This window comes from Ambystoma mexicanum, chromosome 12 (genome assembly GCF_040938575.1).
Source record: "Ambystoma mexicanum isolate Mex_15411 chromosome 12, UKY_AmexF1_1, whole genome shotgun sequence".
Taxonomy (NCBI): Eukaryota; Metazoa; Chordata; class Amphibia; order Caudata; family Ambystomatidae; genus Ambystoma; species Ambystoma mexicanum.
The window spans coordinates 39037537-39055542 of NC_090936.1; the positions used below are offsets into that span (position 1 = coordinate 39037537).

At 47.6% G+C, this 18006-nt stretch overlaps 1 protein-coding gene across 8 annotated transcripts in view; it reads right to left on the minus strand.

Moving 5' to 3' along the window:
- Positions 1-18006, minus strand: part of FOXP2 (forkhead box P2) — a 289073-nt gene that overhangs the window by 176319 nt on the left and 94748 nt on the right. For all 8 annotated transcript variants that reach the window (XM_069627894.1, XM_069627892.1, XM_069627896.1 and 5 more), the window contains one exon: positions 1214-1303. In XM_069627894.1, coding sequence (XP_069483995.1) covers positions 1214-1303 — 90 coding nt within the window. The remainder of the gene's footprint in view (positions 1-1213; positions 1304-18006) is intronic.

The window sequence follows — 18006 nt, forward strand, 5'->3', positions numbered from 1 at the left end:
AACGCTCATTTACTCCTGACGTAAGTTAGGCATAACTTACCCCTTGCTGAATTACGTCAGATGTAAGTCAGGCGTGAGGGAGAGTTACTCAAAATAACGTCTTTTGAATGGAATAGCCCTCTCTAGGGGTAAGTGAAGTGTAACGCAAGATTTAGTCTAGTCAACGTATTTGTGAGACAGGCCGCAGCGTCCAGATCGCCCACTTCAAGACTGCACACACTGCCCGTAAAGAAAGTGCTGCTTGCCGAACACTCCAGCACTTCGTCCCATCATTAAAGTGGGCACTTATGAGGGTCATTCAGACATCACACTGGCCCGGCTATCCTGTGCGAGTGGGATGGCACTGTTGGCCAGGATGAAGTCAAAGGGGGTTTTAGAAATAGTTTGTTCACTGTGTTAGATGATGCCCTGGCTCTCTGGGCCCCTTCTTTCTCCCGCTGTAATCTCTCCCTTTTTTCCACAGCGCTCCGTTGGCACTTTATGCATTTATTGATTTATTTTATTGTGAATTGTTTTTATAATGTTCCTAACACCGCACCCGAGTTCGGCTTCTAAGCATGGAGCCGGGATTTAAACCTCTGTTTCTCAGCATGGTCTTGCTTCCAAGACCAACTCGTGGCCAAACATACATGCTTGCCCGCATGTCAACCCTGTTGAAGCAATGCCCATGAACGTTGCTTTCGTTGGGCGCATGGCATGAGGTTAGAGATCAGCGGAAGTTTACACAGGGCAAGAAGGGGGCTCTGCAAAAAACACCCAGTCATGCCTACTAGTGGAGTAAGTCTGGAGTAAGCCTGGAGTAAGCCTGGAGTAAGTCTCGAGAGAGGGCGATTTCATTTCTTTCTTTAACTCTAACTTACTGTAGGTTTGTTGGCACTAAAAACCCCTCCCATCGACTTTCCAAAAGCCACTCATGCAAACCAGAACCATCAAATTAGAGGCACCCAAATGCCAAATTCAATATATGTCTACATAAGTGCTCTTATAACGAGCAATCATTTTATGATCCCTGAACTCGTCCGGTTCAACAGACAATAAAAATTATGTTCCGGAACTCAAATGATACTTTATAAAGGTGATCTTTTAACAACAGACAGGATTCAACAAAGACTGTTTGGGACGTAGCGATTCACTTTCTCTACAGAGATAGCAAAACAGAAGGGCTAAAAGTGTTGTGCGAGCAAGGCCCCAGAGGTAAAACGACGCCACCTACCTGCAGTGGTCGCTGTTTCTCAGTGATCTTGGGAGATTTTAAGCCGCTGGTTTGCTGTTGTAGAAGAATCTGTCGCGCTGCCTGGAGTGCCTAAAAGCGAGAAGGAAAAAAGACTGAAATAACTCACAAGCAAAGTGAGCGCAGCAGTGAGGCATTGCCAGCCAGATTTGAGAAAAGAACCCACACATCGTTCCTCTTTGGAAATATCTGGCCATGTTTAATCCTTTAACATTATTACAACGTAATCCGATCAATGCATTCCGGACATAAACACGACCGTAGTAACTACAATAAACCCATCATCGTAAATCAGCTATTTTTACATGGACCATAACTCATATCAACAGTAATTCTTCCATGTGACAAGCAGTTCCCGGTGGAACTGTTAACTATGCCCCGGCGTTTGTACAGCAGTGAGGTGCCCCTTATGCTGTCGTGGACCTCCTCGGCGTACCCTATGTTGGGGGTGATCCCAGGAGGCATCCTTCTATTGACCGACAGCTTTTACCTACTGGACCCTCAGCCTCCTTTTCTGTCCACCTTCCCATCGGACCCCCTTGCGGGGCCAATGCCATCCCATTGGGAGGCAGACCATGCCCTCACCACTGCAGCTAACCAGCCTCAGGGTTCTACCCAGGATGGGTAAATCACTGACCACATGGTCCTCCCCCACCTGCCGCCTGACCCTCTCTCCTACTGCCAAAATGGCTGGGTGGGATGGAAACTTGTCCGAGGAGTGCGGCAGAATCCTGCTTGGTTGACAGAGGGAGGTAGGCAGGCATGACAGATGATCCAGGCGGGATCGAACGAGGCGGCGTCCGGCAGGGTCACGATGGTGAGGTAGAGGAGCTGCTGCTCTCTCTTCCCATGCCCGACCCTTTATAATGGCGTCATTTGGGTGCCGTTACCCCTGTGGCTCTCTCCATTGTCCTGACCGAGGGCGTGCCCCACCCTTGGCCAGCTTCCGGCGGACGCACCTGCAGCCGACCCTCCTCTCCAGTCTCTCTGGCGCCTCCCGGCCCGCTCACCCTGCGGCCCCTCCACTGGGGAGCGGACCCGTCACCCGCTCTTATAGGCAGTGCTTCACCTAGTGACCAGTGGGTGCCTCTAAAACTTTAGCCACACAAAATTACCACGCTCAAACATTTCATTAAAAATCAAGCTCAGAAAAGGAAACTCATGTATTTCAAGTGCCTGGGCAGGAACATTCGGAAAATGTAGCAATTATTTTTTTTAAAATACTATATTGGCCAATTCGGTTCCACCATACATTTTGGTTACATGTAGCAAGATTTTTTGAAGCACATATGCATCATGTTAAATTTCTAGAAAAATAAACCATACAGTTTGGACCTGATTCACAAAGAAGTTGCCTGGAATAAGTTGATGCACACGTCACTTACACCTATAGAGGTAATTTCAATCCAGAAAGTAGTTAGTCCGAGTAACTTAGACTCACGCCTGACTTTCTATGAGCAAGACAGGAGTACCTCAGAGTTACTCAGAATCACTTCTTCCGTGACCTGATTAGCCCTCTCCAGGTGTAAGTCAGGAGTAAGTTCAGAGGACTTATAGTAAGTTCTTTTGTCCAGTGCATAGCTTCACTTGATGTAAGACAAGGTCAGGACAGACTTACTCCTGATAACTTCTCTGTGGATTGGGGCCGGAATTCTCGCTTGCATTAGCGTACATGTCAAATGACCTCATGACAAGTACAGCGGTGTTGTAAAAAGTGGCAGTAAAGTGGCAGCAATTCCGTTACCACCTCTTTGCCGCCATATTACTGTACCATTGTGCTACAACTTTAAGCAGTAAGGTCGAGGCTTCGCCTCCAGGAAAAAGCTGCAGGTAAATAATGCACCTTAGGGCTAAAAATCTTCCAAACTACCGCAGCACAATTCCTGGTTGTGCTAATTCTCCAGAAAATGGGGACTGACACTCTTGCGCCACCACTCGCAATCCTGTGGTAAATCCATGGGGGGAGAGGAGCAATAAGGGAAACCGGTTTGGGGGTAATTCTGCGGAATTACCACCAACCTCATGATAATACCCAAATTGCCTGATTTATAGGATTTTTTGGCATGCTGAAAAGTGCCTTTGCGCACTTTTCAGCGGGCAAAAACCCTTACATCGATTCATGGAGCCATCTTTGCGTGCTGTTCGGGGACTTTGCACAGGTCCGTCATGTCTTTGCGTGAAGTCAGACGCTCTGCGGGACTCTCCACGCAAAGTGTGGGATGGGCCTACGCAAGGAAATAAATAGGGGGTGGCACATGCAGAATGTGGAAGAACAAGGACTTATGTGGGCGTGTCGAGGGACGGGCCACACAAAGATATTGCATGCCGAGCAATGCGCGAGCACAAGCGTATTCATGGATCTGATCGTGCAACATTACGCCGGGTGAAGAAGCACGCTAAGCTTGCGATCTTTCCGCCACATGAAAGGACCCGCAAAGCCCCAATCGCATTGGAACCAACGCGCAAAGGTATGGTGGGATCGCGAATTTAGTGGTTCATGCACACAGTTGGGCTGGCGATTGCAGTTAGGGGTGATCGTATGCAGTTTAGCAGGGTGCAGCCTTGATTTATGCGAGTTTACATACAGATTTACCAGGGTTTGGCTACACTTACGAGAAATGGTATGCATATTGTCAGGGTGCAATTAGGAGTAACAGGGACCGTACGCTGCTTTGCTGTGATGCTGCCTTGGTTGCGGGGGGATGAGCCCCAGTATTGGCAGGGTGCACGATGTTGCGGATGAGGACTGCCAAAGGTAGGAATATGTGGCTGGATTTGCTTTGCATGGGGGCGTGTTGTGGGCATTCCACAGGCAAATCAAATTTCTTTGCGCATTCCATGAACATGCGGAGCGTGCAAAGAAAGCTTTGCACGCGGGGACACACAAAGTCGATTTCGACACGTGGGGCGTTGCAGGATTTTCTGTGCGGTTTCTATAAATCAGGCCCAAAGTGTTTACGACATTAGCCAGACACTAATTAACAACAGGTAATAGTTATGCATGCAGGTTAAGAAAAGCACTGTCCTGTTTCTTGTGTGTGAGGAATGTTAGCTTGTGATTCCATGCTAGATCTGTTTTTATTGCTGCTGGAAAATACAAAATGTCTTCCACTCTTGTGCCCCCTCATTTGAGCAGGCGTCTCGGAAAGCAAGCAAGAGCCACAACAGGTAAACACGAGTGGAATTTGCACTGGAATCAACAGGCCTGTTTTCCTGATTGTTGCCCGTATCCATGACGACAGCTGCTCTGACATGGCGCGCATCTGCCAGCTGCTGCGAGCAGTGTTTGAACTGCGGCATCGGGGCTGCTGAGCAAACAGGAAAAGTTGCCACGTCTTAACCCTGAGGGAAGGCAGGCGTCCCCCGATAAATTATGGAAAGACGGAGAGAGAGGGGGGCCGCTACGGTCTGGCTCCCAGCAAGATCTCTGAGCGGGCCTGGCATTGGCGGGAAAGCAAACTGTCAACGAACCCGAAGGAAGTGGCCTCATTCGGCTGCTCGTGACAGGCCGCCGGATCTGCTTCCGGGGCACTGGATGCTCTTTCCATCCGTGGCCTTTTCCTAAATATACACCTGCGCAAAAGCTGCCACCAAGAACACATGAGGAGGGGCCGCCCTTTTCTTTTACGTCACTGCATTTATGCTGTCATCACTTGATGGATCTCTTCACGAGATTGGTGATAAGTACCGGTAAACGTATTTACCTCTACCGCCAATTTACCACAGGATTATAAATGGGGTAACAGTGGTGTTAATCCCCATTTTTGGAGTCCTCAGGGACTTTTGTCAGATTCACGATGAGTGGTCATTCCGGCACAGTAAATCCGATTATTTTTAGAGGTAAAGTGGCTGGCTTAGATTTTGCCCATACTTGGCCTCCATTCTCCGGTTAGGCATTGGAGCAGTGGTAAATTGTCGCAAATGGTATTACCGCCATGGACCACCGATTTCACCCACACTGCCTAACTCGTATATATGAGGAGCTGTGTCTTTGGAAGATCCACCATGTGGCAGACGCTTTAAAGAGGTTTGAACTTTTCAATGATATTGCAGTGATTGGCCAGAAGTGGGCGACAGGAGCTAGGACAGACATTACGTCGAAAGCCATGGAATTAGAACCCACGGGCTGTCGAAGCTCTTAACACCAGCGATTCTTAATTCTGAACAGTGCAAAACTCTTCTTAAAAGCTACATCACACCAACTTAAAAGGGCATCATTTTACATTAGCCCCCTGGTGGGGAAAGCCAGCCAATCAGATAGCTAGGAATGCAGGCTTGAACCGCTGGTGCAAGCCCACATTCCATGCCGCCTGACAGCCGGCTCTCCCACCGCCATATGCCCCTCCCACGCCCTGCATTCCCTTATTTTGTTTTTTCCATCCTCCACCCCCTCCAACTTACCTTAATTCGGCAGCAGATGCCGCCGCCGCATCTGCTCCTTCCCCTTGCCTTCCGCAGGTTGTCATTGAAAGGGAAGAGGTGTTCCGTACGGAGCCCCGCCTTTCCTGTCTATGGCAGGCATCTTTGCAAAGAATTTTCCTTCATACAACGGGACGCTGCACGCGTTCCGGTGAACAAAGGAAAATCCTTTATTTTTTTACGACACTGGTTACCGCTTTGGTAGAACGGGGTGCTATTGGCCTAAAGCCCCTGTGGAAGGGGGGGTAACGGCCCGGAGACCTCGTTAATGGCCCTCGCTTCGCTCGGCCCATTAACTTGGCCTGACAGGCATTACCACCATTCAAACCCTTGGAACGGGGGCATAACGCCACAAAACAGACTTCCATTATGCACTAAACGTTCTGAACCCAAGGCCAACCTCTCTCATACGTTGCCACTATGGCCAACAACCCTTCAGGAAATATGGGAGAAGATTTTTGATGAAGCTTCATCGAACAAGGGAAACCCATTCAGACCAACCAGCGTGTCCAAGACGGGGATAAGCAGATCAACTCTCCATTATCCAATGCTTATGACTCCGGCATGTTGTTAATAGCAAGGGAGTGAGTAGAACTCCCTCCGTCGATGCAAGGCTGGTTCACTGGAGAGCTAAGCTGGTATTATACAGATTGAAGTATTTATCTCAAATGTAACAATATGTCAAAATCCCTATTCGTCTGGTTACATTTCAATGTGTTTTTGTAATTGCCCCCTACTTCTTCTTAAGTACTCCTTAAGCAATAATACCCTTGTCGGTGGGCTGGAGGTAGGTGGGCAATTGTCCAGGGTCAAAGTCAGAGGTTCACTGGAAGCCAGGGTCTTAACGCTATGCCCCGGGCTGTTATGGGTCCATCTAGCCCGCCACAGTGTGTATTATTGATTTTACCATCTCTGGGCCTATTCCCAGGGGTGCAAATAGCGGGCTTTGCAAATGAAAAGTAGCACGCGGGGACCATGTGGCTCACCTGTAAAATGGCCGCCATGGAGAAGGAGGCAACCTGGTGGGGTTTACTTATATGGGTGAGTAAACCCATAACTTTGCTGAGCGGTAATCCCAAAAACAATCTCTTTTCCAGCTACCTTGATATTTGATAGGAGGCCATGAACACCACCACGACTTGATCTTCACCCTTTTGCAACGTCTTTTGCTCTGAGGACAGCATACAGGTGTGTGGAAACAATGAGACCACAGCTTCTGGAAGACTGACATGAGCGGGTTGGCCTCAAAAAGGATGCCACAAAGAAAGTTGGGTCTGCTTGACAATTTTAAAATGAACCTGTTAGGCTCATGGATAAGTGTTCCGTAGTGGTGGTTGTCGAGACGTGAGTGGAGCTTTATAAAAATCAAAGCCTGAATAAAAACACACAAGATATGTCTGTAAAATGTTACAGGTCTGTCGATTGGCTGAATATAATAAAATTGGAGGTTCCCTCTTAAAAGTACCTCAGTAAGTCTTGGGAGGATAGCTCAGGGGTAACGCGCTTGCCTTGGAAGTAAGACGAGGTGAAGCAACACAGTTTCGATGCCCGGGTCCGCGCTTAGAAACCTCTGGGCGTTAAGCGCGTTATAAATAAACAATTACTAAGAGAAATCATGCAGTCTTCAGAGTGATAATGGGAGACTACATGCTTCAAACCTTACAAAAGCAATGGTCTGACAAGTTAAGTGGCAGCTGCTACGGACTGCCATTAAGCCACAATTATCCATTATTTGGTTAACTCAAATCGATTCCATTTAAAGAATTCTAGGAGAGCACCTGTCAGCTCAGTTCCTGGGCCTGCCTACAAATAATTCTGATAATAGCAAACACTGGTAGAAACAAAAGATGGAAAGCTGCCCTTGGGGAAACCAAATGGCAGATCCGGGCAAGAGGCAGGTCACTGAGGAGAAGGTCATTCGACTCGAAGGTTCCACATGGAGGTCGCCCCGAGTGTAGAGGAGGAGGCTGACTGCATTGAACCCAGAGGTGAGCGATTCTGATTGACTTAGGGCAGTCAGGACCGGTCACCCACAGACTTTTCTGGGAAAGTGGATATCCTCCTCAATAAAATATATCAGAGCAAGTGCTCCCCACTTTACCAGGATGTGCCAAGTCACAGAGGGGTTCTGTGATCAAAAGGAGGCACGAGGCCGAAGGTGACTTCCAATACCATTTTGACTTAAATTATCAATTATTCTGTATATGTGGTCAAGCACTTTCACACCAATTAACAGACGGCATATCATTGTTGTTCGAATGTAAGCGATCTTCCAGTCCTTAATATATGCAATCAGTGTAGAACCTGTCTAGACAAACACACACACACGCAAACACATTAATGCAGCTTGTAATGTGTTGGAGAAAATAGTTTAGTAAAAATGCATCTGAAAGTCATGTTGTGGTATAAAATAAATGCCTGTTGGGATGACACACCTTTGAATGATTGTGGGCGCTGGCTGGATTCGATTGTGCAAAATCTGGCAGTTATGCCTATTGTTTTAAGTCATGGTCCAGTCAAAGAATTATTGGTGCATATGGTTTTTTATTTATGTTGGTATACCATAACCAAAGATCATCAGTGTGGCAATTAACTCAACATTGGTGAGTGCAAACAGCCGACGCGCGTTTCGACCTTAGTCTTCTTCAAGACTGGCTGTCTCACTTCCTGACTGAAGACGAACAGGCACACTCCGCCTATCCCGGCATCAGACCAGGCTACCCAGCCCAAATGTCACCCGTACGTGGGAGGACCAGATACCAACTCTAATTAGAGTCCACCACCCTACCAACATCTGCCTTGAAGAAGACTTAGGTCATCCCAACAAACTTTCAACTATTTGGGAACTCTGGAGTTGGTCCCCAGACGAACGATGATCCAGGCTGCAGGCTTAACCTGAAACCACTAATAGGAGGTGCGCAGCAGACAGAGAGTCACGACCCTGACAACGCCAACCAATTGAAACCTTAAAATAAATGGCATCATGCAGAACGATTCTTGCTCTACCATGTTACACGCCAGCAGAATGTCAATTCTCGAAGAGTGTCATAGAACAATATTTTAGAAGAAAGGAATCGGAAATGCAGTGAGAGCCCTGCGCTAGCTCAAGCAACAGGCATTGCGATGTCACAACCCGACTGTAATAAGTTGTTACAGTTGTGAGGTCTGCAGTGAGAGCTGGAAGTCAGCTCTGTGCTGGCTCAAGCAACAGGCATTGCAAAGTCACAACCCGACTGTTATAAGTTGATACAGTTGTGAGGTCTGCAGTGAGAGCAGGACTTCAGCTCTGCGCTGGCTCAAGCAACAGGCATTGCGATGTCACAACCCGACTGTAATAAGTTGTTACAGTTGTGAGGTCTGCGGTGAGAGCTGGAATTCAACTCTGCACTGGCCCAAGCAACAGGCATTGCGATGTCACAACTCGAATGTAATACGTTGTTACAATTGTGAGGTCTGCAGTGAGAGCTGGAAGTCCGCTCTGCACTGGCTCAAGCAACAGGCATTGCAATGTCACAAACCGAATGTAATAACTTGTTACAGTTATGACGTCTGCAGTGAGAGCTGGAATTCAGCTCTGCGCTGGCTCAAGCAACAGGCATTGCAATGTCACAACTCGACTGTAATATGTTGTTACAGTTATGAGGTCTGCAGTGAGAGCTGGAATTCAGCTCTGTGCTGGCTCAAGCAACAGGCATTGCAGTGTGACAACTCAACTGTAATACGTTGTTACAGTTATGAGGTCTGCAGTGAGAGCTGGAATTCAGCTCTGTGCTGGCTCAAGTAGCAGGCATTGCGATGTCACAACTCGAATGTAATACATTGTTACAGTTATGAGGTCTGCAGTGAGAGCTGGAATTCAGCTCTGCACTGGCTCAAGCAACAGGCATTGCGATGTCACAACTCGACTGTAATACGTTGTTACAGTTATGAGGTCTGTAGTGAGAGCTGGAACTCAGCACTGTGCTGGCTCAAGCAACAGGCATTGCAATGTCACAACTAAACTCTAATAACTTGTTACAGTTATGAGGTCTGCAGTGAGAGCTGGAAGTCCGCTCTGTGATGGCTCAAGCAACAGGCATTGCGATGTCACAACCGACTGTAATACATTGTTACAGTTGTGAAGTCTGTAGTGAGTGCTGGAATTCTACTCTGCGCTGGCTCAATCAACAGGCATTGCAATGTCACAAACCGACTGTAATAAGCTGTTACAGTTGTGAGGTCTGCAGTGAGAGCTGGAATTCAACTCTGCGCTGGCTCAAGCAACAGGCATTGCGATGTCACAACTCGACTGTAATAAGTTGTGACAGATGTGAGGTCTGCAGTGAGAGCTGGAATTCAACTCTGCGCTGGCTCAAGCAACATGCATTGCGATGTCACAAATCGACTGTAATAAGTTGTTACAGTTGTGAGGTATGCAGTGAGAGCATGAATTCACCTCTGCGCTGGCTCAAGCAACACGCATTGCGATGTCACAAACCGCCTGTAATATGTTGTTACAGTTGTTAGGTCTGCAGTGAGAGCTGGAATTCCACTCTGCTCTGGCTTAAGGAACAGGTATTGTGATGTCACAACTCGACTGTAATACGTTGTTACAGATGTGAGGTCTGCAGTGAGAGCTGGAATTCCACTCTGCTCTGGCTCAAGCAACAGGCATTGTGGTGTCACAACTCGACTGTAATACATTGTTACAGTTGTGAGGTCTGCAATGAGAGCTGGAATTCAGCTCTGCACTGGCTCAAGCAACAGGCATTGCGATGTCACAACCCGACTGTAATAAGCTGTTACAGTTATGAGGTCTGCAGCGAGAGCTGGAATTGAGCTCTGTGCTGCTTCAAGCAACAGCCATTGCGATGTCACAACTCGACTGTAATACGTTGTTACAGTTGTGAGGTCTGCAGTGAGAGCTGGAAGTCCGCTCTGCACTGGCTCAAGCAACAGGCATTGCAATGTCACAAACCGACTGTAATAAGTTTTTACAGTTGTGAGGTCTGCAGTGAGAGCTGGAATTCAGCTCTGCGCTGGCTCAAGCAACAGGCATTGCGATGTCACAACTCCACTGTAATACGTTGTTACAGTTATGAGGTCTGAAGTGAGAGCTGGAATTCAGCTCTGCGCTGGCTAAAGCAACAGGCATTGCGATGTCACAAACCGACTGCAATAACTTTTTACAGTTATGAGGTCTGCAGTGAGAGCTGGAAGTCAGCTCTGCGCTGGCTCAAGCAACAGGCATTGCGATGACGCAAACCGACTGTAATAAGTTGTTACAGTTGGGGGGTCTGCAGTGAGAGCTGGAATTCAGCTCTGCGCTGGCTCAAGCAACAGGCATTGCGATGTCACAACTCAACTGTAATACGTTGTTACAGTTGTTAGGTCTGCAGTGAGAGCTGGAATTCCACTCTGCTCTGGCTTAAGCAACAGGTATTGTGATGTCACAACTCGACTGTAATACGTTGTTACAGTTGTGAGGTCTGCAGTGAGAGCTGGAATTCCACTCTGCTCTGGCTCAAGCAACAGGCATTGTGATGTCACAACTCGACTGTAATACATTGTTACAGTTGTGAGGTCTGCAGTGAGAGCTGGAATTCAGCTCTGCGCTGGCTCAAGCAACAGGCATTGCGATGTCACAACCCGACTGTAATAAGCTGTTCCAGTTATGAGGTCTGCAGCGAGAGCTGGAATTGAGCTCTGTGCTGGTTCAAGCAACAGCCATTGTGATGCCACAACTCGACTGTAATAACTTGTTACAGTTGTGAGGTCTGCAGTAAGAGCAGGAATTCAGCTATGTGCTGGCTCAAGCAACAGGCATTGCGATGTCTCAACTCGACTGTAATACGTTGTTACAGTTGTGAGGTCTGCAGTGAGAGCTGGAAGTCCGCTCTGCACTGGCTCAAGCAACAGGCATTGCAATGTCACAAACTGACTGTAATAACTTGTTACAGTTATGACGTCTGCAGTGAGAGCTGGAATTCAGCTCTGCGTTGGCTCAAGCAACAGGCATTGCGATGTCACAACTCGACTGTAATATGTTGTTACAGTTATGAGGTCTGCAGTGAGAGCTGGAATTCAGCTCTGTGCTGGCTCAAGCAACAGGCATTGCAGTGTGACAACTCGACTGTAATACGTTGTTACAGTTATGAGGTCTGCAGTGAGAGCTGGAATTCAGCTCTGTGCTGGCTCAAGTAGCAGGCATTGCAATGTCACAACTCGACTGTAATACATTGTTACAGTTATGAGGTCTGCAGTGAGAGCTGGAATTCAGCTCTGCACTGGCTCAAGCAACAGGCATTGCGATGTCACAACTCGACTGTAATACGTTGTTACAGTTATGAGGTCTGTAGTGAGAGCTGGAACTCAGCACTGTGCTGGCTCAAGCAACAGGCATTGCAATGTCACAACTAAACTCTAATAACTTGTTACAGTTATGAGGTCTGCAGTGAGAGCTGGAAGTCCGCTCTGTGATGGCTCAAGCAACAAGCATTGCGATGTCACAACCGACTGTAATACGTTGTTACAGTTGTGAAGTCTGTAGTGAGTGCTGGAATTCAACTCTGTGCTGGCTCAATCAACAGGCATTGCAATGTCACAAACCGACTGTAATAAGCTGTTACAGTTGTGAGGTCTGCAGTGAGAGCTGGAATTCAACTCTGCGCTGGCTCAAGCAACAGGCATTGCGATGTCACAACTCGACTGTAATAAGTTGTGACAGATGTGAGGTCTGCAGTGAGAGCTGGAATTCAACTCTGCGCTGGCTCAAGCAACATGCATTGCGATGTCACAAATCGACTGTAATAAGTTGTTACAGTTGTGAGGTATGCAGTGAGAGCATGAATTCACCTCTGCGCTGGCTCAAGCAACACGCATTGCGATGTCACAAACCGACTGTAATATGTTGTTACAGTTGTTAGGTCTGCAGTGAGAGCTGGAATTCCACTCTGCTCTGGCTTAAGGAACAGGTATTGTGATGTCACAACTCGACTGTAATACGTTGTTACAGATGTGAGGTCTGCAGTGAGAGCTGGAATTCCACTCTGCTCTGGCTCAAGCAACAGGCATTGTGGTGTCACAACTCGACTGTAATACATTGTTACAGTTGTGAGGTCTGCAATGAGAGCTGGAATTCAGCTCTGCACTGGCTCAAGCAACAGGCATTGCGATGTCACAACCCGACTGTAATAAGCTGTTACAGTTATGAGGTCTGCAGCGAGAGCTGGAATTGAGCTCTGTGCTGCTTCAAGCAACAGCCATTGCGATGTCACAACTCGACTGTAATACGTTGTTACAGTTGTGAGGTCTGCAGTGAGAGCTGGAAGTCCGCTCTGCACTGGCTCAAGCAACAGGCATTGCAATGTCACAAACCGACTGTAATAAGTTGTTACAGTTGTGAGGTCTGCAGTGAGAGCTGGAATTCAGCTCTGCGCTTGCTCAAGCAACAGGCATTGCAATGTCACAAACCAAGTGTAATAAGCTGTTAGAGTTATGAAGTCTGCAGTGAGAGCTGGAAGTCTGCTCTGCACTGGCTCAAGCAACAGGCATTGCAATGTCACAACCCAACTGTAATAAGTTCTTAAAGTTATGAGGTCTGCAGTGAGTGCTTGAATTCAACTCTGCACTGGCTCAAGCAACAGGCATTGCAATGTCACAAACCGACTGTAATAAGTTGTTACAGTTGTGAGGTCTGCAGTGAGAGCTGGAATTCAGCTCTGCGCTGGCTCAAGCAACAGGCATTGCAATGTCACAAACCATGTGTAATAAGCTGTTAGAGTTATGAAGTCTGCAGTGAGAGCTGGAAGTCTGCTCTGCACTGGCTCAAGCAACAGGCATTGCAATGTCACAACCCAACTGTAATAAGTTCTTACAGTTATGAGGTCTGCAGTGAGTGCTTGAATTCAACTCTGCACTGGCCCAAGCAACAGGCATTGCGATGTCACAACTCGACTGTAATACGTTGTTACAGTTATGAGGTCTGCAGTGAGAGCTGGAATTCAGCTGTGTGCTGGCTCAAGCAACAGGCATTGCAGTGTGACAACTCGACTGTGATACGTTGTTACAGTTATGAGGTCTGCAGTGAGAGCTGGAATTCAGCTGTGTGCTGGCTCAAGCAACAGGCATTGCGATGTCACAACTCGACTGTGATACGTTGTTACAGTTATGAGAGAGTGATGTCACCTTTAAATTACAGGTGAGTAGTGCTGTCTAAACTAGACTGTAATAAGGACATTATTAACAGGCTTTTCTATATGCTATTGCAGGTTACCATGTATCATAGACTCACTGGAATGGAAAATGGATTCCATTGCCAGCAGAGTGTAGGCTGCTGAAGAGTACATCGACACAATGGAGGACAACGGTATCGCGGAGCTGATCGCTGCATTGGAAACTGAACTGAAAAAAGCACTGCCTCAAATGAAAGAGAGACACGGATGGTCAGAACAATATTCTCTCTCCAGCGGATTAAAGAAAATGCAAAACTGGTGCAATCAAACCCCTTTCTGGCAAGCTTATTAGTCAACTGTTGCTGCGTGTACAAGTCACAGACCTCGTTCTGGTAGAAAGAGCAAACATGTATATAGGGCTTAAGGCTACAACAAGGACCCTGTCCCAGACCCGTATTTCCAGGACTTTTAGTTTTAAAGATCATGCTGCGATACTCAGAGCTGCCAGTATGGTGAGCAAACTGCCACTGATCACCACAAAACGTACCACGCAACCTACTTTTCAAAATCAGGTACAAAAGGCCAGGAGACAGTGGGCTTCATTACAAGTTTGTCAGTAAGCTGCCGGTGCTACCGGCGGGTTGCTGCTGAACTCGTAACACTGTTCCGATGCCTGATACCCCCATGCCCGGGAATGGGGACACGGAAGCAATGGCAGCGTTACTAACGGTGCTGGTGCTTCTGTGAAAACCATGCCTGCACGGGCCAGTGCCCCGGCAGGTTAGACCTGCTGGGAGCAACAGCCCCTGCAGGCACACCTGTGGTCTGGCGGTCCGAATAGGTTGCTGGTACGCTGCTACGGGCACCCCTATTTATGGACCGCCAGGCTTGTAATGAGGCCCATTTTGTCCATGTGAAAGCCCTCTTGAGAAAAAGAAATGTAAAATATACAATGCAGCACACAGCGACGTTCAAAATGATTGCTGGCGAGGTGATACAATAAATATAATACAATTCCAGAACCGGCCTCCGCTATAGAATTCTTTGAACAAGGGGAACCAAAGGGAAAGTCCCCGATAGAGATACTACTTCGCGACAATGACGATAGGGCACTGTTTAGAACATGCAGTGCACCTGCAAGTGCGGTCGACGTGAAAATGATGTACGGCATTGTTGACAATGATGGTCCCTCGTGCGATGGGGAAATGCGTGGGAAGCACATGGGCTTGATAAGAAATATAGATGATATGATATGATACGGCATTTATAACGTGCCGATACACAAGTGTTTCAAGGTGCAACGAGGCAATGGATGGGAAACAAAGGGAGGACAAAGACAACGATCTTACTAGGCCTCGTGACATTCAGATCGCACAAATGTGAGGGGCCAGTGGCTGATGAATAGAAAGATGCTTTATTAACTCTTTAGAAGGGGCTGAGTCTTTTCAAGCGGAGGCCGATATTTAAGCCCTAGTGCCACATCCCTGCAAGCCTTTACCAAGTGATAACAGCGAGGGCCATTAACAAGGGTCTATGGATGCAGCCATCTGGTAATCGCTAAAAACATCAATGCTTTTGGAACAGCCCACCCAGTAAGGTCAGAATGTTCTTTTTAAAATAAAGCAAGACCAAGGAGAACCAGTTCAAGAGTCACTACTCAGCCATTATTGCTCTCACACGCTACACTGGGTGGCAATGTCCTGAAAATTGGTATTAATGCAGGATGAGGGTCAATGCCACCCAAACAGCCCAACGTGGGAGGGGTTAAAGCTTCTAGTACCCCTGAGGCATGCTGTATATCTTATCTTACCAGAACCTTTAAAGCGCAGCGAACGCCCAAAGGCAACTTGGTGCTAATCTGCGCAGGACGGAGGAACAAGAGAACTACAAAAAGATACGTCTTCAAAAAGTGGCTGAATGTGGGTGGGGATGTGTACTAACGTTAAACTTTGCTCGGTTAACTTAGAAGAATGTTCAAGGCAAATTAAAATCCTCAACAGAGTGTATTGGAGCCCGGAGAGATTGAAGATGAGAGGTATGTTGGATTCGGATGACTGCTGGAGCTGTGGAAATGGAGTGGAAAGCTTAGAACATATGATGTGGGACTGTATACGTGTGCATGGATTGTGGCAAGATGTGTGTAACATATGCCTACGGTTTTTACATCGGGATATTGCTCTAGATTTCAAAACGATGGTCTTGTTATGATCGACTTGAAGATCTTTCAGTCTCTCAGAGAAAACTTCTATTCAGGGGACTTGTGTGTGCAGGAAGATGATACTGAGGAGTTGGAAGTCTCGAACAACACCAACGGTTGTGGAGTGGATTGAGGAGATGAATTGTCTTGCCAGTATGGAAAGGACAATCTTTAAGGAAACAAAAGAAGCTTAGCTTGTATGCTAAGATCTGGGATGAGTTTCTAAACATGTACTAGTTCATTGTTTGTAAATATGTGCTCTATTGTATGCGTGTCTTTATATTGTTTTAATTCCATTGCTTGCTCTTTGCTGTTTTGTCAAAATTAAAAATAAATGATTACAAAAAAAAAAGCGGCTGAATGACAGCTAGTCAGCCACCTTGCGGAGGGCCAAAGGAGGAGAATTCCACAAGGAGACGGCCGCTACTGAAAAAGAAAGATGCCACAGAAACTGAAGGTACGGTGACGTCTGGGAGGGCTGGTGGACAATGCGTGCAGAGGAGGATGCAGGGCTGTCGATGGCATCGGAGACATGAGGTGGGGAGCCAGCAATGCATGAGGAAGGGTTGTGGCATGAGAAAAGGAAATCGCTGTGTGACAACTACCTTGTGGACTTCGAAAGCTGGGAGTAAAAAGTAAGTGCAGGAACCGCGAGTAATGGCGTTTGGGTGGGTCCGAGCAGGAAGACTGTGGCAGTGAGTAAAGGTGGCTGTGAGCACAGGAACTATCTGTGGGCTCCACCAGTCCTTAGAGGTAGGATATTGCCCATTCTCAGCACTTGCTTCAAATTCCAGGGGATCTACTTATATGTAACAAGTGCATGGAGAAATTCATTTCTGCTACTGCAAACATAGCGTGTCGCTAGTGAAAATGTACACAAATGACTACATAGCGTGGAACTAATGGCCTCCGTGCCCCTCTCAAACTTGAGCTGGACTACATGAAGTTCCGGAAGCAGATCAAGACTTTCCTTTTCTCCTCTGCTTTCTCTCTCCCTCTCCTCTGCTGCCCTACCTGTCTGCTCTGCCGACTGGGTGCTTGGCTACCCTCAGAGTCTCACTGGGTAGCATGCTCCTTCATGATCAGTCTCTCATTGACTGCCTCCGGGCCTACCGCACACTTAGGGTCTGTAACTGTAACCCTACAATCCCCTGCCTTCTTGCACTTAGCCAGAGCTGTGCTGTCCTGGATGCACTTACTCAGAACAATTCTGCCCTGTTTGCACTTCCCCTGTCCCTCTCCCTGGCACTTCCCCCTGCAATTTGCATTGTCGCACTTGCCCGATCTGAATGACACAAGGCCTAGTAAGATCGTTTGTTTTGTCCTCCCCCTGTCTGCCCTCCCTTGTCTTGTCGCGCCTAGGAACACTTGTGTACAGGCGCGTTAAAAATGACTTATATAATTTGTCTCGTTCACAAATGCTTTTCAAGTTTCATTTCATTCATACAGTATACTTTTCTATATTCCAGCATTCAAACTTATTCATGCTTGGCACCTTGTTTGGTGTTCAATAATCCATCTTTGGTCTTCTGGCCCATTCATTATTATTCAAAAACGTGGCTCGTGTTTGGCAAATTCTTTGTTATTCAATAGTTTACCTTTTCCGTCTCCAGACCCATTTGTCTTGCATTCCAGTTTGAGCGCACCAGCCTAAGTGAACCCCCATCACTCAGCGGTGTGTGGCTGGTCCTCCAGGTGCACTGGTCTCGTTTGTGGGTTCTGCTTCGCGCGTGTTTCTCTACCGAGGGACTCCGGTGAGCAGCGCTCCATCCCGGTGCTCTTTCTTGCAGCAGTTGGCGGCGTCTCAGTGTTCCCCACTCCCAAAAGGGAACACAAGGCAATCGGCTACACCCAGCTCCAGACCCTCTGGCGAGCGCACAGTGGCCTCAGAATCTTCCTGGGTTTCCTTCTCTCTGCAACCTTTTCACTGGCCCATATGTTGCCTGCTCCTCCTTAGATGGCTGCGCTCTCCGGGCCCAGCTGCTCTCTTCCTCTGCTGTCTCTGC